Source organism: Myotis daubentonii, chromosome 19 (genome assembly GCF_963259705.1).
Source record: "Myotis daubentonii chromosome 19, mMyoDau2.1, whole genome shotgun sequence".
In the NCBI taxonomy this organism is placed as follows: domain Eukaryota; kingdom Metazoa; phylum Chordata; class Mammalia; order Chiroptera; family Vespertilionidae; genus Myotis; species Myotis daubentonii.
Genome location: NC_081858.1, coordinates 24,582,193 through 24,607,683, shown reverse-complemented (window position 1 = coordinate 24,607,683; position 25,491 = coordinate 24,582,193). Strand labels below are relative to the sequence as shown.

At 57.1% G+C, this 25,491-nt stretch overlaps 1 protein-coding gene across 1 annotated transcript in view; it reads left to right on the top strand.

Annotated features, from left to right (window-relative positions):
• MN1 (MN1 proto-oncogene, transcriptional regulator) overlaps window positions 1-25,176 on the top strand; it is a 44,026-nt gene extending 18,850 nt beyond the window's left edge. The window contains exon 2 of the mRNA XM_059676841.1: window positions 22,047-25,176. Within this exon, the coding sequence (XP_059532824.1) occupies window positions 22,047-22,228 (182 nt within the window). The 3' untranslated portion in view covers window positions 22,229-25,176. The remainder of the gene's footprint in view (window positions 1-22,046) is intronic.
• The last annotated feature ends 315 nt before the right edge of the window (window positions 25,177-25,491 follow it).

Here is a 25,491-nt window from a genome sequence, read left to right as displayed (position 1 = left end):
CTTCTGTGCTCCCAGCTTGGTTTCCTCTTCGATGCAACTTAAAAAAGGGGTGGAAAAAGTTCCTACCTCAGAGAAGTCTTGTGAGGACTGATAGGATGATCATAATGTAGTTAACGGCCTAGGCTCTGGAGCCAGATTACCTGGGGTCACACCCCAGCAACTCCACTGCTTAGCTGTGTGACCTTGAGCAGGTTGCTTAACCTCTCTGTGCCTCCATTTCCTCATTGGCGAAAGAGGACGATTACTAGTTCCTACCTCAGTGGGCTCGGAGGATTCAGTGAGTTCATACGTATGTGAGTAGACACTCGGGAGGCGGCCGGACACAGGGAAAGCGCTCTGCCGGCACCAGCTTCAATTGCGCACCTACTGTATGCCAGCTGTTTCATAGGGAGTGTCATGTGACTCTTCAAAGTCCATGGTACCATGGCGGCTATCGTTTGCCGCATGTTGGGGATGAGGAAACGAATTGCAGGGAGGCCAGGTGGCTTGTCCTTAGGGATCGAGTGGTTGAGGCTGGAGGGAACCATGCCAGGCTGCACATCAGGCAGCCAGCACAGGGCCTGGCACCGGGGACTTGCTCGGGAAACGTTATCCTGTCAGAGGGCAGGGCTGGGCTGGAACCGCTGCCCCTGCAGCCACAATCTCAGGCCTCCCTGTTGGGTCCCGTCCTTGTCTGGGGGCAGTCAGACCCTGTGCGGGCCTCGGCGTGTGCGGCCAGCCATGGTCAGGCACGGGTGGCTGGCGGCGGACGGCAGCGTCGCGGTATTTGGGTATTTATCTTCCCCTTGACGGCTCTCTCTGCACTGAAGGAACATTCCCTGATACACGTGAGTAATGGGCAGCCTTCTCGTTGAAGGAATTCACAAGAGGAGCTGGGCCCCGGCCTCTGAGCACTCTGCCAGGAGCCCGTGCCAACGGCAGACCACCTGGGGGCTGGCAATGGAATATGAGACCCCTGTGTCTGGTGCCTCCGGTGGGGCCTTGGGGACCTGGCAGGCTTGGGCTGAACAGAGAGAGTGAGAGCAGGAGAGAGCGCGAACTGGAGAGCGAGTGGGCGTCCCTGCCCCGGGTGAGAGTGGGAGGGACGAGGAGGCAGGCAGGCCCGCGTGCGAATCCCAGCTCTGCTATTGTGTGCTGTGCGACCGTGGGCAGGTGGTTCACCTCTCTGAGCTTGGGTTTCCTCACCTGTAACACAGCACCTCTTCCAGCCTCAGCGTCTTTGCTGCAAACAGGGGGGAGTGACACCCCGTCCTGAGGGCCCTGCTATGCTTCTTACTCTGGGGCCCTTTGCAGTGTCTGGAGATGTGTTTGGTTGTCACGCCGGCAAAGGAGGGAGGGCACTCCTGGCATCTAAACGGCAGAGGCCAGCCCTGGCCGGCGTGGCTCAGTGGATAGAGCGTCGGCCTGCGGACTGAAGGGTCCCGGGTTCGATTCTGATCAAGGGCACGCACCTCGGTCGCAGGCTCCCGGCCCTGGTCGGGGTGCACGCGGGGAGGCAACCATTTGATGTGTCTCTCTCACATGGATGTGCGTCTCTCCCTCTTCCTTCCACTCTCTCTAAAAGTCAATGGAAAAATATCCTCAGATGAGGATGAACAACAACAACGACAAACGGTAGCGGCCAGGGATGCTGCTAAACACCCTCCCACGCACATAATCACCCCCCACCCCCCCCTCCCCCCACAAAGAATGATCCAGCCCCCAATGTCCAAAGTGCCGAGGTTGAGAAACCCTGAACTACCTACCACGAGGGATTGAAGTTCGTCTCAAAATAATACTCAAAACATGGCAGCAAAGCCTGCATTGAAAGCGCGGGGCATGTTTATTCATTCAACGCGCGCATACCAAGCGCTGACCACGTGGCAACACTGCTGTAGGTGCCGGATGCAGTGGGGAGGGAACCAGATGGGAAAAAGCCCCCTCCCCCTCCCGGAGTTTACATTCTAGGGGAGGGGCCCGCCGGCCAGACGAACAACCAACCAGACCAATGCCACAGAGCGAGCAGGGCTGGGGACAGGGGATCAGACGGGACGTGTGTGAGTTTCTAGGCTGGGCCCCCAGGAAGGTCCCTGTGAGGCGATGACAGTAAGCTGAGGCCGGGAGGATGAGAAGGACCCAGCCGGTGGCGTACTGGTCACTGATTAACAACCTCCTCTCTGGGGGAGGAGGGCGGAGGTGTTACGCTGGGAAGGGTTTGCCGATTCCCCTGGTGTAAATACCCCCACCGCGGGCAATATCAAGCTGCCCGTGCAACCGTCAGCTGTCAACCTGCTTGCGGAATTGCTGGATCTTTAACAATAGGTTCCCACAGCCAGAGCCAGCCCTGTCAGCTTGCAGGAAGGGTGTTCCAGGCGAGGGGACGGCGAGTAGAGGAGCCCCGAGGCAGGACTGAGCTGGCGTGTTTTTTTTTTTTTTTTCCCCAGAAACAGGGAGGGGCAGGTGTGGGGTCAGCGACGATCCAGGAGGAATGGGACCGATGGCACATAGTAGATGTGCAATTAATGCTGGTTGACTCTGAGCTCAAAGGATATGAGAAAATGTCTGCTTCCTTCTGTTTTCTTCATGCCTAGCCCCTGCTGAAGAGGCAGCAACTCTTCCAATAGTTTGGTGGCACCTGGGCCACAGGTTAGGACAGTGGTGACCTCTCCCTCCCAGGACAGGGTGCTCAGGCCCCAGGGCGGGGCTCAGCCTGCCACAGGTAGAGGGCTTGGGGGATGTCCGTCCTCTCCCTAATCTGGACATGGCCATGATTTATGTCCCCGCCCAGGGAGACTCTGCTTCCTTCTTTTCCCAGGCATTGTTCTCCGGGCCGGACAGAGGTCACTAGACAGGAAGGTGCAGGCCCTGCCGGGCCGGCCTGAGGAGGAGCAGGGGCCGATCTCTGGGGGACCCGGGCTGGCATCCACCTTCTAGAACAGTGGTTCTCAACCTTGGCTGCACATTAGAATCGCCTGGGAATCTTTTCAAAAATCCTGATTTCTGGGCCTCATCCTCCGGAAATTCTGTTTCTTTGTGATGGGGTGAGGCCACAACATCAGTAACCAAGAAACAGAATTTCCGGAGGAGGAGGCCCAGAAGTCAGGATTTCAAAAAAGATCCCCAGGTGATTCTAATGTGCAGCCCAGGTTGAGAACCGCTGGTTGAAGGCCTCCCAGTCAGGAGGCAGAGTGTAGATTCACACCTGGGCCTGTCCGACGTGGGAGCCCGTGCTCAGAACCCACGAAGGACCAGAAGGGAAACTGATTTCCTACCAACAGATGCTCGGAGGAATGAAAACCCGCGTGCAGTCTCGCCCCCTCCCGGCGATTGCCAGCCACGGCGTTGATTATTCAGATCTTTACCGTCTGTTCCCCGCGGGCGAAGGGCCAGAGCCTTGGGTCTCCGGGCCTGGGAGGTGGCTTGGTGTGACGGAGCCTCGGTCTGCTTGTCTGTCAAATGGGTCCATTCGGGCCTCTTGTAGGATCCCTGTCAACAGGGAGTATCGTGCCAGAACCATATCTGTGAGCAAAACAGACAACATGTCTGTCGGGGGAGGGCATCACCCTGAAAACATGGAGGTACAAAGGACAACTGCGTTCATGTTCCACAGGAAGTTGGCCGGTGCGAGGAGAGAGGGCCTGGGGCGGGCCCTGGGCCAGGTGGCTCTGACGTGTGAGCGGAGACCAAAGGGAAGACAGTGGCAGCTCTCCCCAGCACCTGGCACTGGCTCAGCCACAAGTAGGTGCCTGATGATTGAATAAACGAAGAAAGGGGCTTTGTCAGCTGCAGGGGTGCACACCTGCCTGGCCCCAGGGCTGGGGGGGCGAGTGCCCCGTCCAGAGACGTCAGGCAGCACGGCCACCCCGAAACCACGGAGACCCAGCAGGGTTGATGGGTGTTTCTTCCGGAGGGGCAGGTGTGAGTCCAGGGTCCAGGGTCCCATCTCCCATTTCTGCAGGGGTGAGTAGGGAAGGGAGGGGAGGCCTGGGCATTGGTTCTCCTTGTTCCCGGCCTGCTTTTCCCGTTTCTCCATTGCCAACACGGGTCCCTGCCAGCCCCTCCCTTCCATGGGTTGTGCTTGCCTGAGACCTAGTGACCCTGGACAAGGCCCTGTCCCACCCAAAGCATGCTAAGACGTCAGGGTGGGCTGTGAGAGGATGCCCGTTTCCTTATTAGTCACCCAGCGCTGGCCAGGGGAGCTGGCCACTACCTTCCGACCTCAGGGAGGAAGAGAGGGCAGGAAGCCGGGGCCTCCGCTGTAACAGCTGTGCCCCGTCCTCTGGCCTGATCCCCCACCGCCCTGGGCCTCAGTTTCCTTATCTGTGTTTTGGGTTGAACAGGGTCCTGGTGAGGATCGTGGGAGAAAATGAGAAGCACTCAGCCCCATGGCTGGCACGTCCGAGAGGTCGCTGACCTTAACCTGAGACAGATGCCTCCTGTCTCCTGGGCGGGAGGCCTGGGGCACCTCTGAGGGGAAGGGATGGTGTGCTGCAGAGATTGGGGGAGCGGGCGCCCCGCTACAGGACCCCTCGTCCCCCCCGTGGGCGGTGAGAAGTTTGCCGGTAGGGTTTTTGGCGGCTGAGCTTGGGTGCCGTGGAGGGTGGAGATGGTGGCCCTTGCGGCTGGCAGAAATCCCCCAGGTGGCTGGATGTTTTAGCATGTAAATCAGTGAGACGATGCATTTGAGATTTTAAAAAACTGAGCATTTTCTGGACGCCCCTTAGGGTTTCCAATCCCCTGGCCCCATACGCCCACTTCTTAGAGTCTCTGTTCGTATAGGGTTTGGAAAATCAGCCGCTTGCTGGTGTTGGGAAACTTTTCTAAAAAGCACCCAACAATGCTGATGGCATGTAGCAGAACATGGGTCACGCCTACTCTGAGTATAGCCGGTGCCGTGTGCTCCCTGGGTCCCTGGGCAGTTATGAGACAGAGCAGGTGCGGCCCTGACCCACCCTGCCCGGCTGGCGGGAGCCCCGATAACTGTTACCTGCTCCTTTGTCACGGGCCGGGGCCACCCTCTCGGGATAGAAAAGACAGACCTCGAAGGGCTCGTCTTCTGGCTTCTGTTTCTCCCCAAATCCACGTGCCGCTGCCCAAGCCTGCTTGCTGGGCACGTCTCGGTTTTGCTTCTGGAAAGAAAGCTCTTCCGATTCTCCACCTCCAGCACTAATTTACAGTTTCATCAAACAGAACCCTCCTTCTGCCCAGGCTGGGGTATATCCTCAACCCGCTTGAGTTTTATAAGGACCCGGTGCATCCACTCTTTGCCTGCCGGTCCCTGGGGGACAGAAAAACATCTCCGGCTGTGGTTCCCAGGTGTTCTCTCTCTCTCTCTCTCTCTCTCTCTCTCTCTCTCTCTCTCTCTCGCTCTCTCTCTCTCTCCCCCCCCCCAACCACCACCGCCTCCTCTCTTCCCTTCTCTCCCTTTCATTCCTGGAACAATTGTCCGGGCCAGTTCCTTTGGGCCCCTCCACATTCCTGGCCAAAACCAAAAACCATTCTTAACCCCCATGACCAGGCCTGCAGTCGTTTTGTCTGGTATGTGGCGTCGGCCCGGGGTGGGGTGGGGGGCATGCATGCTTCCAATTTATATTCCGGCATGCCAGCTTCAAGGGAGCAGGGGCTGGGGGCGAGGGAGCGGGGGTGGGGGGGGGGGGTGGGGGGGAGGCTGACGGAGCAGGGAGTGGGAACCATCAGATTTCAATAGAGGAGAGAGAGGGCGAGGGAAGGGCCACAGGCTCCGGGGCCTCAGGCCAGGGGCACGAGGGGATCCTCCGTGAGGCCAGGCCCTGGCCCTTCCCTCCCCTCCCCGCCCCCCCCCCCAACTTGTTAGCCACAGCGTGCGGATTGGGGGATTTTACTCTGTATTCTATTTGGTTATTATTATTTTTTAATGAGGTCAGACTGGAAACCCATCTGCCTGGGCTGGCCTGCCTGGGTTTGAAGGCAATTAAACCGGAGACTAACCTCTTAATTAGGGTTTCCCTGTGTAAATCTCATTTGATAAATTCCTTATCATCCTTGGCTTTAACTACAGCGAAGCTTCGAGAGAGGGGATTGGGCTCCCCCCTGGGACCTCTAAATGAATCCTCCCAGAGAGGCCGCCCCTCTCTGCAAACGGGGCGCCTGCCCGCCAGAACCTCCCCCAGGAAAGCCTGGGAGAGAGGCCCCTTTCAGAGTTAATTAATCAGAAATTACAGTGGTGCCTGGTGGCTCTGGAGAACTTGTCTGCCACCTTCTCAGTCCCCGGGTCCCCCTCCAGCGCCCTTCTAGGTCTTTCTTTAAAAAAATTTTCTCGGGGCGTGAACTGAACTCAGCTAAAGGGAATCTGCATCCCCCCTCCTGTTTGCCACTCCCCACTTTTCCCTCGAACCTGTTGGTCCGTGTGGATGGTGAATTTTTTTTGCCTTCCCTTTTTTAAATGCAAGTGCGGCTGGGAGTGGAAATGTCAGGGGTCAGGCTTCAGGCGGCAGGGAGCAGGGGGGCTGTCTTTGGGAGAAATCTAGCTGAGCTTAACCCCTTGGCGCCCAGCCGCTGCTCTGGGTTCTGGGCACGTCCTACCATCTGCACTGGGCTCAGGGGATTTTGTCCTGGGACTCCTCTTTTAGGGATGGGGTGGGGCAGTCACAGAGGCTTCCCTTAGAACAGTGACGGCGAACCTTTTGAGCTCGGCGTGTCAGCATTTTGAAAAACCCTAACTTAACTCTGGTGCCGTGTCACATATAGAAATTTTTTGATCTTTACAACCCTAGTAAAACAAAGACTTATATTTTTGATATTTACTTTATATATTTAAATGCCATTTAACAAAGAAAAATCAACCAAAGAAATGAGTTCGCGTGTCACCTCTGACACGCGTGTCACAGGTTCGCCATCACTGCCTTAGAAGAACGTCACCTCGGACTGTGGTCCCAGCAGCATGTGCTGAGCACTTAGGGTGGGCTGGGGACCGAGCTCAGGTGCCCGCATCCCAGGTGACCTGTAAGTCCCAGCCGATAACAGGTAGGGGTGGGATTAGGGCCCAGCCCTTCCTGTTCTGAACCCTTGATTCCCAAGTACCAGAGGTTCCCCCCAATTCCCGCTTCACCCCAGAAGCAAAAGGAGAGGTCTGACTTCAGGATGGCATTTGGACTCCTTAGCACCACTCCACAGCCTTTGAAAGGGCAGGGGGCCAGTTTGAGAGCTGAGCGTGACTCAGCTGTGGCATCCTCATGCCCCTTGGAAGCAGCTGCTTCTATGGACCCATTTTATAGATGAGGCGGGTGAGGTGCAGAGAGGGAAAGGACCTGACTGGGGGTGTGGTTGGGTGGCAGGCAGGAACCAGGCTGCTGCTCCACCTGGAGACGCCTCCAGCCCATGGAGACAGGAGAAGCAGTACAGAGCTGTGTCCACCCGGCCTCCTTCACCTGGGGAGTCACCCAGGAGCATTGTGGGAGGGAGGGTCTGTGAAATGGGGCTCGGGAGGATGTGGAGGGGGCCGGGCTTGCCAGGCTGGCATGGGGCCTGGCCCACCAGTGGCTTAGGCCAGCCCCTGGCTGAGCTGCCCCAGGACACAGGGCTGCATGGTGATGATCACACCTGTTAGCTCTGAGCCTCAGTTTCTGCATCTGTGAAGGGGGGTGATGGCAGTGTCATCCTGTGGGTTCTGTGGGGAGGGGCTGCACGGCTCACACACATGATGGTCAACGACTCACACCTGCTAAGTGTCAGTACACATTAACTGTTATTATTATTATTAATTATTAATTGCTAATTATGGAGGAAAAAATACAGGCCCCAGTGAAGTCCCAAAGGGTACAAGTCCCAGGGGATGATTGGTGCCTCCCCGGAGAGCCAGGAGTATGAGGGCTCTCAGGGGGAATCAGGGAGGGCTGGGAGGGGTTGACCTCGGAACCAGGGCTGTGTGACTCTGGGCAGGTCACCTCACCTCTCTGTGCTCCCAGGGAATCCAGGACAGGCCAGCTCCCTCGGTTGGGAGTGGGGTGAGTCTGGACCTGGGGTCTACAGGGGGAGCAGAGGAGGGGTTGCTCCCTGGCCTTGTCCTTAAGGGGGCAGTGGCTTCGGGACCCACCCTACTGGCTTGTGGTCTGTTTCCCCGTCCGGAATGGGGAAGCTCGGAGGAAGCCATACCCCAGACGTGTTTTAGGGATGGGGTGGGGTGAAGAAAGCTGCTCGGATGTCAGGGATTACTATTAGAATAACAGAACGTGGACCGTTGCTCTGCAGCATGGAGGGAAGTCTGAGCACACGGCAGGCATAGCACCCGGCAGCTGCAGGTCTGCCCAGGGGTCCAGTGCCCGGTGTCTGCCTGGGAGAGGGCACCGCGGGGTGGTGAGAGATAGTCATGCAGATAAAAGGACCGAGGTGATGTTTTGGGTTCTGGCTTTTAATCGTGGCACCCTCTTTTGTCTTGTGGTTTTGAGAAAGTCGTGTTGTTCCTTTGCACCTCAGTTTCCTCGTCTCTAAAATGGGTATAGGGGGCGTCCTACCTGGTAGGGAGGCTGTTTGGGTTAAGTGAAGTGAGGCATTCAAGGTGCCAGCCTGGGCTCCCACGGGATGATGCCATGTTCTTGGTCTCTGGTCACCTGTCACCGTGACAACGACTCAGGCCCAGCTGAGCCTGGGGAGGTCTTTGGAGCGGAACTTGAATTCTCCCCTTGCCGGCCTGCGGCCTCCCTCCCTCCCTCCCTCCCTCTGAAACCAAAGCCCAGCATCTGTTTCCCCGGGAGCTGTTTAATATTCCGCCGCAGTAAGATGAACTCACTGGAGCCACCCGAAAACAGCTGAATGAACCGGGCGCCCGCGGCCTTTCAGAGCAGCTCCAGACCCCCCTCGGGCCGCGGGAGGCTGGCAACAACAGCAGCTGGGGCAGACGGGCCCCTTTCCTTCTTGGTGCCCCCGGGGGAGCCTGTGCCCCCAAATGGGGCTCCAGGAGGGCCGGGTGGGGGAGCTGGAGGCCGGGGAGGGGCGGCCTGGGTTTTCCTGGCCTGTTCAGGGCCTCATTTGTACTTCTTGGCTCAGAGGTTCTGTGTGTGAGGCCTCCTGAGGGAGGCTGAGAAAGCTCGGCCTTCCCCTCATTCTTTTCCGGATCCTCCCCCACCCCCGCCTCAAACCGGGCCCAATGGAGGCTGGAGGCCCCAGCCTCAAGCAGCACCATTTGACGATGATGACGATGATGATGATGAGATAGTGATAGCAGCCGCCAGTGAGCGCTTGCTGAGTTCCAAACACTGTGCAAAGCGTGCTATCTGTGCTGTCTATCGACTCCTCAAAGCCACTGGGACAGTTGACTGTTCTTATTCCCATTTGACAGATGAAGAAGTTGAGGCCTAAGAAGGGAACTGGCTTGTCTGAGATCACGCCGCTAGGAAGTGGCCAAGCAGGGCTGCATCCAGAGCCCCGTTCTTTCCTGGATGGCACACAGACATCTGCCCTCCGCCCTTTGGGACCCAGTGGCCTCGTCTATAAATGGGGGTGGGGCCCCCCTGCGGGGCGGTCTGCGGTTAAGTGATGTCACGCCGCGGAGCATTTTGAACAGGCATACAGTCGGCGCTCACCGAAGTGCTTGTCGTTAGCATTGCTGTATCACCGTGGCCTCAGCGCGCTCTGCCGGTCCCCATCCCCAGTTGTTCCTGCGTGCCTCGATTTGCACCCCAGCTCCTCAGAAAGCCAACGGTAATAAAGTGCTTCCAGGGAGAAGCTGAATTAATTCCATGTAATTATCCCTGATAAAATGAAACATTACTTGCAATTAGTCTTGGGCAATTTCTCTATCGAGAGGCAGCAAGGCAGTAGGGTGAGAACGGGCTGACTTGGTGCTCACTGAGCCTGGGCCTGGGCCTGCGGGCAGCGGGGGATGAGCTGCCCCATGAATGTCACCATCACCAGCACTTAAACCTACAGCAGTGATTTCTCCCCAAGGCAGAGAGCGCTGGGGAGGGCCAGGCGAGAGCTCCCACACAGCCCCTCTCCCTGGTCCTTATTCTATCAGAGATCCTGCAGCTACGGTACTGGGCTTGGTTTTTCCAGCAGGCAGCTGGGCACTGTTTTGCCCCACAGCCTTTCTGGAATATTCCAACAGTGGACCTCCAGAAATGATATCCTGGGTGTCTTCTTTTCTCCCCGTTGTTCAAACCCCAACAACACCATTTCCCAGCCGTGAGATTTTTTTTGGTCAAATCACTTCCTTTCTCTGAGCCTCGGTTTTCCTCATCTGTAAAATGGGGATAACGTTGGCCATGCAATGAGTTAATGCTGGGTCGGCCAACTTTTTCTTTAAAGGCTCAGTGAGAACTGTTTTGGGTTTTTCAGGCCATCAGGTCTCTGCCGCATTTCCTTACCTGCCCTTGTCATGGGAAAGTTTCTGCGATGTACAGAGGAGTGGGTGTGGCTGCGTACTGTGAGCCGTTATGGAGCCTGGCATTGGGATTTCATGTTTTCACTTGTCATGAAATACCCTTTTTATTTTTTTCAATCGTTCAAAAATCTAAAAACGAAATTCTTAGCTCACAGGCTGCAAAAACAACCCACCCCAAAACCAAAGCTCCGGGGGCGGGATGTATGCCGTTGGCTGACCCTCGAGCTCATACGTGGAAAGTGCTTAGCACCGGGCTCAATACAGAGAAACTGTTCAATAAATGGAACGGACGATGATTATGTTCTGGACTTGGCACTCCTGTTATTGGTATATTTAAGAGCAAGTTAAAAACAGGTGTGCACCGTGGGGTTTGGGTGGTGATGATAATCACCCCTTTGTACATCGGTCCATGTTTTTGGTATGTGTTCTTTGTCCAAGGCAGGACCCATTGCCCGCATGGCAGGGACACCGAGGCCCAGAGAGGGAAAGTGCCTTGTCCAAGGTCACACAGCTGGGAAAAGGCAAAGGTGGGACCAGAACCCACGTGGTTCTCTGCCTGTCTGCGAGGGCCTCAGGGTCTCTTCCGGCCATTGATGTGTGGGAAAGCCTGCTGTCTGGGAGCCGGAGTTCTCTCTTCCCCAAGCCTCAGTTTCTCCACCTGGAAATGGCTGCCCTTACAAACCTCTGTCTACTGGGGTCTCAGACCCTGAGACTCTCTCCCCGTCCTCTGTTCAGTGCTTCTGCAATCCAGGTTACACCCAGCCAACATTTTCACCGCCTTGTGGCAAAGGGTGGTGGGATCTGCCCACTGTGCTGGCCAGAGCGGCGTGGGGGGGAGTCTTGTAGGCTGAGGCGAGGGGTTGGGTTGTGGTGAGGACTGTGAGATCCTGTGTGATGGGTGCTGAGTGCTCTGGACGCCAGTTATCACAGAGTATGATGGCGCTTAGCGATTGTATGACCTTGGGGGGGGGGTCCCCTCGGGTCTTCGAATTTCCCTTTACTGATCGGGAAAAGGGGGATCGGCACGCTTACAGTGTAGGTTGTCGTGAGAATCAAGGAAGACGCTGGTGAAAGCTGAGGCTTGGGCTGGCCAAGTAGCAGGTGATCATTACTTAGGTCTGGTTGTTGTTGTTATTCTTCTTCTCATTTTTCTTCTTAGCCACTGATGTCCAGGCCTCCTTTTTGAAGATTGTGAACTTTGATTATCCAGAGCTTGAATCGGGGAATGGGATGGGAGAGTAGGAGGCTGGAGACAGGAGTCTCTTGATCCTGGCCTGGCCCGGCCTGGCCTCATCGTCTGACCTCAACACGTTGAACAGAGTCTGCTGGTTGAGTTGGGGGTTTAGAGAATCAGGGGATATGATTCCTCTATTTCTGGATGGTCTGTGAGAGCGTGTGGCCTCTCTCAGTCCATTTCGAGGAGGGCTGGAGAGCAAACCTCCCAAAGGGGTGTTATTTCCTTGGTGCCTTTGAAGCCTTGAAAAGCCCCTATTCGGGTTGGCCTGGAGGCCCAGGTGCTGTGGTTTGAGTCTCCCTTATTCTAGTGATTTTTTTTTGGTCGGGGGGTGGGGGGTGGGGGGGGACGGTTAGTTCCCGCTCCCAGGAATTGATGCAGTCAGCATATTGGTTGCGGACCTACTATGTGTCAGTGGTGAATAGGGGAGACAAAGCCCCTGATTTCATGGAACTGACATTCTAGAGGCTGTGGCAGAGAACAGGGCCGTTATGAGACGTTGCGGGTAGCACCAGGCGTGACAGTATTGAGGGGTTTGGAGAGACCTACTATGGAAGAATCCGTGAGGTGAAGGGAGACGTGACAGTCCTGGTCCAGCAAGAGGGGAGAGCCGGCAGGAGCAATGGTGCCACCCCTTGGTGACGTATGCTTCGTGGTCACACCTTCTGCAGGTGGAGAGGACTGGGTGCTGGCGTGGGCAGCCAGGCCGGAATCCTCTGATCTGCTCAGACTTCTGCCCCTGACTGAGCCTGCTCTGGCCTCAGTTTCCCCAATGTGCAGCACCAGCCAGCCCCCGGTCTTTCTAGGATCCAGTTCTGCCTTCCTCAGAGGACCCCAGGGACAAGGGGCTGTGATCTCTGCCACAGGAGGGGCGGCACCGGGTCTTAAGCTGCTTCTCCATACCCGAGACCCAGGCAAATCCGGAAAATCCTCCGAGAGGTGGGGTGTGGGTGTTGGAGGGTGTGTCGTGTCCTGGGTCTCGGGGAAAACTTGACAGGAGGTGAGGCTGGGTGGATTTAGACATGTGCCCCCACCCCTGTGCCCACCTCTTGCTACCCCCCTGCCTGTGAACTGGGGCTGAGAGATTAGAAGCTTTCCGCCAAGGTGACTGTGAGGCCTTAGTGAGTTTAAAAGGATGAACGCGTGATAGGCGTTCGCCCTGACTGCTGTCTGTGGCTGCTAATACGATCACATGTCTTTCTCCCAGCAGCCTTTCCCAGCAGGTGTCTGGTCTCGTCTCACAGATGGGGAAACCGAGATGCGTAGATCAAATGACTGGCCCTCAGCCCTCCCGCTCACTGTGGGATGACCTGGGACGCGTCTCGGTTCCCCTTTGTGCCTCGGTTTCCCCGCCTGTAACTTCAGAGAGGAGCTCGTTGGTGTTAACACCCAGGGCCCGATGGTGACGTCCATTGTGCAGGGGTTGGGGCGCGGGGGTGGGGGGGGAACAGGGATGTGGAGGCACAGGGACCGGGTGTCCTGGGGGGGGCCACCACCTTGCAGGGCTGGGATCCGGACCCGAGCTGTAGGCGTCTGACCAAGTTTTCTTGGGGGCAGAGTTCCAGGCGTCTGACTTGAAAGCCGCCGGGGAGGAAGGGCTGGCCCAGTTAGAACGGAGCTCAGAGCGCCGTTCCTGTGGGGGTGGGACCGCGATCCCATCACCGGCTTCAATTGCAGAGCACAGGGCGCCTGTGTCCACAGAGGGGGTGTGTTTCTCAGCCTGGTGTCCTGTACCAAAGCCCGAATGGATCGGGTGCAAACCTCCTGTCAATTTTGACAGACTCTCGAGGTAGCTCCTCTGCTCATTGCCCCCCTTCATTGCCCCCCCTCCCCTTTGCTCAGAGGAACAAAGCTCACCTCCTTCCCGGGGCCTCCGTCCTCCATGGCTGATTCCGCTTGAGCTGTGCAGCCTCCTCCTCCTCCGTGTCCGCTCAGGCCCCAAATCAGGATCCCTGGGCTGGCCCCCTGGTCACGCGGGCGCTTGGAGCAACCGTCTGCTTCTCCCCCTGTAAAGCGCTGGACTCATCCTTCTGCACCCGCTCCCCTAGCATGTCCTCTATTCTGCAAAGTCTTCCTGGACCTGCCCGTCCCCTGGGTCCTGAGACGCAGGGCGGCCTTGTGCTCCGAGGGCCATGATGCAAGTAGGTGTTCACCGGCATATTTCTCCACGAGGCTGGGAGCTCTGTGCCGGGCTCACCTTTCTGAGCCCAGAGCCCAGCACGCAGCCGGGGACACCCGTTTGCGTGTCATGTTTTCGCCCGTTGACGCCCTAGAGCAGCGGTTCTCAACCTTGGCTGCACATTAGAATCACCTGGGAATCGTTTTAAAATCCTGATTTCTGGGCCTCATCCTCCGGAAATTCTGTTTCTTTGTTACTAATGTTGTGGCCCCACCCCATAACAAGGAAACAGAATTTCCGGAGGATGAGGCCCAGAAATCAGGATTTTATAAAGATTCCCAGGTGATTCTCATGTGCAGCCAAGGTTGAGAACCGCTGGTGTTAAAGGGTCGCGGCATTAGGAAGGTTGAGAACCACCGCCCTAGAGGCTGCCCCTGGCCCAGGTGTCGGGAGTGATGGTCACTGGCGACTGAGCATCACCTGGGTACCAGGCATGGCATCCCCTCCCTGCAACGTGGGAGTAACAGACCTCACCTCCATAGAGCACGCCTGGCCCCCGCAAAGCCCTTTCTGGAGGATGTGGCGAGATCTGGGAAACTGCCTGGGCACGCAGGCCACTCAGCCCCGCCGACCCCCCGCACGAGAAGGCACAAAGGTCGCGCAGAGCCGCGGGTGGGTGGGCAGGGCAGGTGTCCCCAAGAACCTCCACCCAAAGCGTCGGCGCTTCCAAAACTTATTTTTTAAAATTCAGACTTGGCACGGAGTCTGGTCTGTCCCCCAATGGGCTGGAAGCAATGAGATTCTAATTCTGCAAATGCGTCCGTATATTTGTCTGATTTTATAAAAGTGATTGTTGAGTGGCTCAGCGCGTGACAGGCAGAGTGAGTGCCGGGAGCTCAGGGAGGTGTGGGCCCTGGTGTTAGGTTGTTAGGGGCTCAGAGAGGGACAGTGCTCTTCCCAGGGTTGCCCAGTGGTGGGTCCAATGCCGTGGGGTGAATTGTGGGTAAGAAGGTGAGAAGACACAGAGTGGGAGGGGCTATGCTAGAGACAGGGATGGAGAGAACCACAAACATAAGAATCATGCGAGTATTATACTATGTCTTGGGGCGTCCTTGGTGCCTGAAAGAGTGCTAAGTGCTTTGCTTACATTATCACCGGACCTTTCCGATGGCCCTGTGAGAAACAGACTTCTTCACACCCATTACATGGATCAGAAGACTGAGGTTTGGGGAAGTTAATGTCCCCAGAGCTGGGGCTGAATCCCGGTGCTCCGGACTCTCTGTGCAATGCTCTCTCTGCACAAGCACCACTGTGGGCACTGTCGGGAGGAAGGGGCTGGCTGAGGGGTCTGTCCCCAGCCCCCCAGTCTGTCACATCTCAGCAGCAGGCAGGCCAGGAGTGGCCCGGGGGGTGCGCAGGGCTGCATCTGTCACAGGTCACTGGCCATGTGGCTGGAGGCAGCAGGAAAAGGAATCCAATCACGCTCAGGCCGGGGAGAGGGGCCTGCCCCGTCCCTCCCGTGGACTCTGGTCCTCGTACGCCACCCCGCGTGTCTCCTCCTTCAGGGCTGGGGGAGGCTCGGCGTCCGGCCCCCCTCCGCACCCCCGTCCACTCCCGCTCTCGGCAGCCCGGCTCCAGGATGCCCTTGCTGCTTCGCCTCAGTGGAGCCCTCAGCCAGCTCTCCATCTAAGTGACAGCTGCCCTCAGCCAAGTCAACTCCAATTAATTCCCGAAGCTTCCGGGAGCCTGGCTGAGCCTCGCACAGACGGAGCTGCCCTAGTGCTGGCGGGAGGCGCCTCCTTCACCCCGGTGCAGCCCAGGAACGCGGGGTCTCATGGGCCCCTTCCGATCATTGATGGGGCCTCAGTTTACCGTCCTGTAAAATGAGTTGGAGTGTGGGGCCCTCTCTCCCTGGGTGTTGGGGGCATCTGATGAGATGGAACGATGCTTGACCTGTATGGAGCCCAAGGTCGGTGTTCGCGGTGACATCCCTGGAGCTGGCCGGTGGACATGTGGTCAGTTTCCTTGTTCCCGTTTCTCGGTTGTCATGGCGACACCATTGCTTGACGTTGATGGGTGGGCACAGAAGGGGCGGGGGATGCAGATGGAAAGCTGGGCTTGAGGAGTGGCCAGTCCCCAGGCCCCTATGAGGTGGCCAGGTGGAGTGTCACTCAGGCTGCTGGCCCTTGGTCCCTGATCCTTGGAATTCGGGTGCTGGTTCCTGGGGCTCAGGTGAAGGCATCTTAGTGTCCCTGGTTTTGGAAGGTCCTCCCCCACACCCCCATCTCCTCTCTACATCGAATGTAAAATCTCGTCGCCCCCATGGATAGAAAGCGCCAGGGGGGTCGTACATCCACCCACCCCCAGTCACTTGGGAGAGGACCAAATAGGCCCAGAGAGAGGGAGTGACTTGCTCAAGGTCACACAGCTGCCAGGAGGGAGTGCCATCCACTTCTACAGGCGGGGAAACCGAGGCTCAGCAGCTTGCATTTGCCCAAGGTCACGGAGCTGGTGACGGGTAGGGTTGAGATTCAGACGGAGGCGGGATTAGAATCAAGACTTCCGAGTGCAGAGCAGGGCCCCCCAAAAGCTGCCGAGTGTGGGGGAGGAGTGGAGCGGGGGTTTGGGTTTGCTGCTTCTCTGGGTGGTTGGTGGCTGTGTAGACCCCCTTGGTGCCGCCTGATGCGTAGCTTAGCTTTTCGTTCCTGCCCCTGAGCCTGGAGGGAATGTGTCCCCATCCCCCACGTGGCCCAGGGAGGGTCCTCCCGGGGGTCGTGCATTCTGGGTGCAACGCCCAGCCCTTTCTTGGAGACGGGGAATAGGAACGATGAGAGTCTGGCGACACGGATGTGTCTGAGGGACCTGAGGGGCTCCCGGGCTGCGGGACAGGGGTGCCGAGAGGACGTGGCTCAGCCTTGCGGCTCCCAGGCCCGCCTCTGCTTCTAGGCCCAGGGGCCCAGCCCCCCAGCTGAGTGGCAGCTGTCACAGATACCAGCGTCTCCCCCGGTCAGGTCCAAATAAAGGAAAAACCAAAATACATTTGCCTTTGTCGGAATCCTGCGAGGGTGAGTGGGGCGAGAGTCATTCGCTATTGTGCTCTGGGGCCCACACTGCTCCTTACATAAGCTTGGAGTTAAAAATACCCCTGGAATTCTAATTCTCCTGCTCTGCCTGGGGTTGCACCCTGGCCCCCCACCCGCCCAGGCTCCGAGGGCAGGGGGTGGGGCGGGCCTCTGGGACCCGTGGTGGAGGCGCAGAAACTCCCAGTAGCTCCGGCTGCCTTCAAAGCCCCAGGCTGTTCGACAACAGTGAGTGTAATAATCCCGAGAGCAGCAAAGCTTTTCTGGGGCTCATCGCATGCTAAGTCTTCACCCACATTATCTCATTTAATCCTTCAACAGCCCGGGAAGTAGTTCCCATTTAAAGCCTGAGTCAACACCTTGCCCAGCCCCCCCCCCCCCCCCCCCCCCCCGCCCAGGATTAGCACCCAGGGAATCGTTGGCCCGGTGCTCGCTGGAGCCCACTTTTGACTTCCACCACTTCCCTCTGGTGAGTTGGGGACAGGAGGAAGCCGGGCAGAAGTCCCCTTTCTGAGGGTTTGAGGATGAAGCAATGGCTGCAAATCCCAGAGGCACAATTGTCAGCCAGAGGGGCGAGCAGCTGCCCCCCACGGGTTCACCACGCCTGAGCACGCGGCTCACCCACATGGGAACTCGGTCCCAGGAATATTGAATACAGAGCAAGGTGGTGACGGGCCTGTTTTGCGGACTCGAAAAAAGAGCCCTAGCCGGTTTGGCTCAGTGGGTAGAGCGTCGGCCTGCAGACCGGGTTCGAATCCGGTCCAGGGCATGCACCTCGGTTGCAGGCTCCTCCCTGGCCCGGGCCCTATCGGATGTGTTTTCTCTCACATGCTATTCCTTTCTGTCTTTCCTTCTCTCTTCCACTCTCTGTAAAAAAAATCAACGGAACAATCTTTGGGTGAGGGTTAAAAAAAATATATGAAAGAGAGGAAACTTGGCCTCCTCGGTGGGCGGCATCTCCAGATGGAAATGAACAAGGAGATGTTCCCAGGTAAACACATACAGTCTGTCCCTTCTGCCTTCACCCTGTCATGGCCAGCAGAAGGTCACGGAGCCGGCCCTGTGGGTCCCCACTCGGGGCGCAGGCCGGTCAAACAACACGGGGCTCCCAGCGCCGGCAGGAGCGTGCTCTGTGCTGGGCATCGCTCAGAGCCCTGTCCTGGGATCATTTCACCTGCTCCTCCTACCTGCCTCCAGGACCGCCCGTCCTGTTACGTCCCCCGTTTTCTCGGACAGAGACCCCGAGAGCCCGGATGATGTGAGCCGAGTCCTGGGCCCCCAGAGGGCCGGCGCCCTCCCGCCGTGGTGAGGCCTGAGAGAGGACCGGGACCGCATTCCTTATTCATGCGCTCGCCTTTTTGGCACAGGCTGTCCTTCTCCCTTTCCTGGAAGCCACTGTCCCCGCTGTGGATGGAGAGCGCGGGAGACAAGAGCCAAAGCAGGTCTCATGATGGGAGCGGAACAGGGGGAGCAGGAGGCGGCCGGTCCCTCCATCGTGTGACATCAAGTCGGTGGCAGAAATGACAGAAAGGAATTGTGGTGTCCGGCGAGGGGGTGGGTGCTGGGAAGGGGCCGGCTGGATCAGCGAGGACTTGTGCGCGTGAAGAAAGTATAGGAAGGGCCTTGGAGGGGAGGGAGAGCAGGGCATCCCGGCTCCAGGCCCTGCCCCTGTGTGGTGACTGATGGGGTCCCTTCTGGCCAATGGGAAGGTGTCCTTAAAACTGTCCCAACGTCCTTCCTTGCTGGGCAGACGCTCCATCCTGGGAATCGGAAGCCCCTCGCCTCGCCCTGTGCTGCTGCATGGGTGAGGCACAGTCCGGGGGATACAGTCTGAGTTGATGACAGCCCTGCCTCCCCCTTGGGACTGCCCCCCACCCCCCGCCTGCACAGCATCGCCGGCTTTTTGATGGTCTCCCCCAGCTGCACAGGGCCCGCCAGGAATCACCACACTAAGTCACAGAGGAGGAAACTGAGGCCCTGCAGTTAGGGACCAGCTGCCCAGGTCTGGGGGGATCCAGGAGTCCACCTTGGCCCCACCTCTAGGAGTCCTGGGCCAAAAAGAAGAGGGCAGGTCTCCTAGGTGGTAACCTGGCCCTGGATAAGCCCTGGACACTCCCTGCCCCAAGGAGCCTCAGTCTTCCCACCTGTCAAGTAGGGATGGAGGTTCTTCAGAGTCAGTGCACAGGCCCCCGCTGAGTGCCGGCGGTGCCTGGGCTGCTGTGCGGAACATACCAAGTCCGCCCCTCCCCCAGGCAGCCAGTCTGATGGGGGAGGCTGACAGCTAACACGTGGGAAACACGACAACACCCTTCAGGTTCCACGGTGTCTGCCTGTGCCAGCGCCCAGCAATCCTGGGGGCGGTTTATCTCTGGGTCCTGGCGTGGGGGCCGGCGTGCTTGCCGCCCCAGGAGCAGGGACGAGGGCCTCTCGGAGCCGGGGCAGGCCCCGACTTGAGGCGGCTTCCGCAGGACTTGATTTATCGGCAGCCACTCGGCAGCCCGGGGGAGCCGCGGGCCCAGGGCGTGTTGGGTCCCCCCAGCTGGAATGAATCCGGCGGGAGGATGCGTTGGGTCATGCTTGGGTTGTCAAGAACCGAAGAATAATATTCCCTCTTCAAAATATTCCCCGTGGATACCACACTCCCTCGTCCATCCCAGGCAGAAGCTAGGGAATCCTACGCCAGTGCTCTGTGACATCAGGCAAGCCCCTCACCCTCTCTGAGCCCCAGGGACCCTCCCCTGAAGTGGGGAAAAGGGTCACCCAGCTGCTGGGCTTGCTCGGGGATGGGATTAGATAGTCCATGAAAGGGCTCCGCTGTGCGCTGATAAACTCCACCCTGTGTGAGAAGAGCAACCGTCTCGGGTGTTGGCGTCTGGCTGCCTCTGTGAGTTGGGAACAGAGTATCTTGAGAAAGCTTGGCCATTCCGGTCCTTCTGGAACCGTCACTCAGCAAACCCAGGTGGCAGAGGCGCCACCTTGCAGCTCAGGAAATGCCGATGCTGCAGCCACTGAGCCAGGGAACCAGGTGACAGGAGCTTGGGTGTGTGGGTCTTGTCTTTCTTGGGCGGTGCCAACATTGGCAAGAGGCCTTGGTTTCCTGCCTGGGAAATGGGCACACGCTTTGCTGTGTCGGCTCCTGGAGATGATGTGTGTAAAGAGAAGTGAGGAGCCCCTCTTGGAACCTCGCTCTTCGGCAGATGCCAGCCCTCTTGCCAATCCAGACCTTGCAGTGCTGGGAACAGAACTCCTCTTGGGGGTGCTGGGCAGCGCAGTCACTGGGCGTATTGACAGCGTGGGCCCCAGGGCAGAAGTGTGAAGGCTGTGCGCACCCATCGCTAGAACCCAGGGCTCGCTCGCTGTGTGCAGGGGAGCCTGAATCGGAGGCCGCTCGCTTCCGGCTCACCTTCTCCCCAGGAAGCCTGGCTCTGGTGTTCGCGGCCTCCCAGCCTCACCGCCACTAACCAGGCTCACAACCTCAGCGTCTCCTTCCGGGAAATGGGGCGAAGACCCCAATCTCATGGACAGGAGCGTGTCCATCTGGCCATTGCCAAGGAGGGGAACGAGGCTTGGGGGCTTCTAGACGGGTGCAAGGACCCCTGGCCTTCTGATTTCCCCAGAGACGAATGACAGTCCCAGAAGCCCTGTGTGGGGGTCTCTCTGCATACCAGGCGATGACAAGGCCCCAAGGGCGATGGCGTCACCCCCCATGCAGCAACCAGGAACTGAGGCTGGGAGAGGGAAAGTGGCACATGGTGGTGGGACTGGGACTCTAGCCCCCAGCCTGTGACTCCACCGTGACTGTGCTATGACGCTGGCTCCTCAGGGGGAGGCTGACGACAGTGTCTGCCCCGTTTCCTGCTGGACCCGCAGGGCTAGCGCACACCTGGCCCCCGGTCGGAACTCCACAAAGGCCCGTGAGTGGAATGAATGAGGGAAGCAGCCAAGGAGAGAACTTCCTCTCCAACCGCAGCTCCTCCCAAAGCTGGGTGTCCTAGGGCTCTAGGGTGGGGGCCCCAGGCCCGGTTAGTCACAGCCTGGCCTTGGCTGCCTGGGCCCGTCCCTCTGGGAGGATTTTCTCAGCTCCCGAGGGAGGCCTCACTCTTAATCCCAGAAGGCGAGATGGGCGAGGTGACTCCGGCCTGGCGGGGCCTGCACAGTGTGCCGAGGAGGGCGGGTAGGTTACGGAGTTCAGTATCTGGGTGTGCTCTCTCGGCCCATCGTGGGCCCCCAATCCCAGCTTTTCTCATGTCTGCTGAATCAGAAACTCACCTTCGGGGCTGTGTGACCTTGGGAAGGTCACCTCTCCTCTGAGATTCAGGCTGTAGGAAAGGGGAATAATGAGAATAGTCATCCATGTACAGTATGTCTCAGAATAGAACCATTGGTCACCGGGGGGCAGTAAGTTAGCAGTCCTCCATAAGGACTGCTCTATTCCTTCCCTGCCTCAGAACTCCCAGTTCTTGTGCTCTTTGAGTCTAATTCAGACTAAGGTGTGAATGGTTGTCAAACAACCTTTCCCTCCAGTGTGTCTAATCCAGACATCACTAGGACCTGTGATGTTTCTGGTGCTGTGTGACCGAGTGAGAAGGAAATGGAAGGGATTTTTTTGCTAAGCATGTAGGGAGGAATAGACTCCCTCACTCTTATCACCCAAAGTCCCTTTATACGGCAGTTGAGGATGGGCAAAGGGCATTGGTCTGGTTGGGGGAATCCAGACTTTCAGTCTTTACTGCACTGAGCAGTTTGGCACCTTGTCAAGGAAGTTCCAGCACATAGTAGACCCTTAGCAAATGTCTTTCTGGAAGATGACGAGAGAATGGGGCTGTGGTCTGGACCTGGACAGTCTTCCCTAGCACCCTTTCACTGCATCTGACGAACTCCTACACATCCTCCAATGCCCAGCTTAGATGCCCCTCCTCTAGGAAACCTTCCCAACTTGGTTCAGGTCCAGCTAATCTTTTGGGAACTCTAGCTCATCAGAGATCAGCAAACCCCAAGTCTATCCTTTCCAACCATCCTATTTCCCAAGGGTATACAATGGCGACCCAGCAGGAGGACTTCGCTGGCTGAGGCCTCACAGCCAAATCCGAGGCAAGAGCAGGGGCATTTTAACCAGACGTCGTCTCCAGATCTCTGCAGAATGCCTTCAGGCACGACAGGAGGGCATGCATGCTGCCTCTCTCCTCATGCCTCTCCCACGCTGCCCGCCCCCCCACCCCCCACCCCGCCCAGGAGCTGAGCACGCAGCTAACCCCTCTCTTCCTTCTTTCTCCACAGCCCACGACCTCCCCGCGAACAAGGCCTCCGCAGCCCAGCCCGGCAGCCATTTGCAGTGCCTGTCTGTCCACTGCACAGACGACGTGGGCGATGCCAAGGCCCGAGCCTCCGTGCCCACCTGGCGGTCCCTGCACTCCGATATTTCCAACAGATTCGGGACATTCGTGGCCGCCCTAACTTGAATCGACAAGGATGCCCCCTCACCCCGCCAGGCCCTGCCCTGCCCTCTCCCCCCTCTCCTCCCCCTGAACCCCACCCCCACCCCACCCCTCCCCTCTAAGAATTGGAGAGGGCCACTATTGCCGAGTGAACGAATTATTTTCTAGATTGGTACCTGCGTAGTGGCATATGGACCGGAAAGGGTTAATTTAAAGGGAAAAAAAAAGAACCACCTCACACATTTTTTTTTTTTTTAAAAAGAGAAACTGTCTGCCACAGTATGTTACCAGTGTTAAATTAACCCTTCTGCAGTTAGCAAACTTTTGCTTAAGCCTTTTCCTTGCTTAGATAATTCCCGTTTTCCTGTCATCTTGGCGTACGGTTTTTAGATGACCCCTCCCTTTGTTTTATTTCCACGCTGCTGTATGTCCAAGTATTGTTATTTCATAATGAGACAAGAGTCGCTTTTCTTTTTAATTCTCTTTTATTCTCGTTCCTCCCCCCGCACCTCCCCCTTCCCCCCTCCCCCTTTATTTTTTTTTTCTTTTTCTTTCTTTCTTTTTTTTTTTGCTTTGTTCACTGCTTATTAAAATGGAAATCCTGGAGAAGAGTAGTCCTGGAATATTGCCGGGTGAAAGTCAAATTGTCATCACAATATTATATATTGACATCCAACTGTCATCAGTCAGGCAGGAGCCAAACAATGAATGTGCCCCCCTTAGGTATTCCACCGGGGATTTTGTTTTGTCTGTTCCCTAAGAAGAGAGAGAGAGAGAGAGAGAGAGAGAGAGAGAGAGAGAGAGAGAGAGAGAGAGGTTTTCTTCCCTGCAAACACACGCCCAGCTTTCTGCTGGAGGCCGCCCCTCTCTGCGCCGAGGTGATGACGTGGCCAGCCCGCTCTGCTCTGCGGGAAGGACTCAGAACGCTTGACAGCGGCGTTTTTTTCTCCTTTTCTGGGCCTCTCCCCAAATGCCCGGGCTCCGAATTTTCACGCTATGCTGAGCAGCCATGGGGGGTGGGGGCCTTCGAGCCTGCAGAGTCTCTGGGGTGGGGGGCTCCGGCCTCCAGCTCTGCTACAGCCAGGCCGCTGGGGCTTGGGCGCTGGAGTTGGGGGCGCATCAATGCTGAGCTGTGGACCTTTGGTGACAGCTGTTCCCAGCCAGGCAGCCCTAGGGAAGGAGGCGGGGGGGGGGAGGGGGCCTGGGTGTACCTCCCCCACCTGTTCTCATGGGTCCCCACTCTGATCTGTTTTACCACCTCCAACCTGGGCAACCCCCCATCTCTGGAAAGGAGGAGGGAGCCCCAGGCTCAGCTGGCTGAGCCCCCCTCTCCAAGCCTGGGAATTTTTTGGTTGTTTTTTTTTTTTTTGTTTGCTGGTTTTTGCAGGCTGCTGGGGGTCAGAGGGAGGACAAAGGGAATATAACTCATGACGTGGATACCTGGGCCTTGTTTTTTGAACCCTGGAATTCCGCCTCCCCCACCTTTTGACTTCATCTCACTCTATTGCAAAATCAGAGCCACATCCCATGTGTCTCATGGAGAATTAACTTTCTGAGAAGTGATGAGGGGGGCTGGGCGAGTGGGGCTCCTGGACCCCGCCAGGCATGCTCCCTGGTCCTCCCTGAGTGTGGTCGCAGAGGCTCAGGGTGACAGGAGCAGGCACCTTGGGGTGCTGTTGATGCTTCTGAGGGTCTTGAATGACCTGGGGGGATGGGGGTGTCACTGAGATTCCAAGGTGGGTCAGATAGGAAGTGATGGTATCGTTCCACCCAAATCGGCGGCCCATATTTTACTGGTTTTTGTTAACGACCATTCCCCATTTTGAGCCTCATCTCATCTCCCCTTTTGCCCTCCCCCTCCCCCCAGGTCCCCAGCGTTTGCAGACCTGGCGTTTTTTTAGCAAGTGACCTGAAGGCTTTGGGCTCACCATACAACACCCACATTGTTTATTTCAAAAAACTTTTCAGCCAAGGGAGGGGAGAAAAGCCTCCAGAAAAATCTTGCTCTTTCCATAACACCCCCCTCCCCCGCCCCCGCTTCTCTCCTTCTGCCGGCCTTTTGGCTCGGGTCGGAGTCTGGACAGTGCAAGGTCCTGGCCTGGACAGTGTGACCAGGGGCCGACCCCCCGCCCGCAGAGGGCAGGCCGAAGCAGGCGGAGTGAAGTTATCAGAAGAAGGTGTGTGACTTGATTCAGGTCCAAAGGAGAGAGAAGGGGGGAGACGTCCACCCCCTCCCCCCGCCCCCCGCCCCCGCGGCCGCTGGCTGCAGGGGAATCAGTCAGAGCAAAACCCCACGCCCCCTCCCATCCCGCCGTGTACAGCTGTCTGAGCGCTTCATCATTTTATTTTTTTTAAAAAAAAACAGGAATGATTTCTCCTCCATTGCTTAAGGCCGGGGAGCCAAGCGTCTTGACTTCTGTCTTTTTGACTTTCCCAGCGTCGAGTCCATCGGCACTTGGCCATGAGCTCGCGGTCTTCGCAACCTCAGAAACCCCTGAAGTTTAAAACTTTCTTGCTCTCCCCGCCCCGGACCCCAGAATGGAACAGCTTTAAAAATAGCCTTAAGCAAAAGGATGTTATTTCATTAAATTTGGTTAAATGGAAAAGAATAAAAGCAAATTAAAAACACACCCAGCCCAGGAGATTCCAAACACTGGTAATTGGTACTGCATAGCAAAACTCTTCGGGAAAAGAAAATGAAAACGTTATTGCACATGTAAAATATGAAAACTTAACTCTGCTGTGTGTTAGGCAATCCTGTAATCTTTTTTGACTCTTAAGAAGAAATTCATTTCTGAAATGCTTGGTTGGAAGACTGTGACAATAGCTCATGAAATTGAGTGTTATTTTTTTCTTTCTTTTTTTAAAAAAAAAATATGTAAAGTGCAGTCTTCTGTATTCATGCATATTGTATATACCTGTATATGTTTTCCTGAGCAGCTAAATAACAATAAATATGACGTTAATGGTGACTGTGGTACGTTTGTGGGTGGGGCTTGCCTTATTTCCCCCCCCCCCCCGCCCCCGCCACACCTCCCCTTTGCCTGTAGGTCTCTTCAAATTACCTGGGGGATGAGAGCGTAGGTCTGGATGCCATCCTGTGTGTGTGCACGCATGTGTGTGAGTGGACATGCGTGTGGTGATGCGAGGCTAAGTTGGGTCATCTCAGAATGTCTCCGCTCAGCGCTATTGACATTTGGTTAGGGGACCCTTCGTGGTGGGGGCTGCGCTGTAGGGTGTTGATCAGCATCCTTGGCCTGGTGATGCCAGTAGCACCTCTTCCCGTC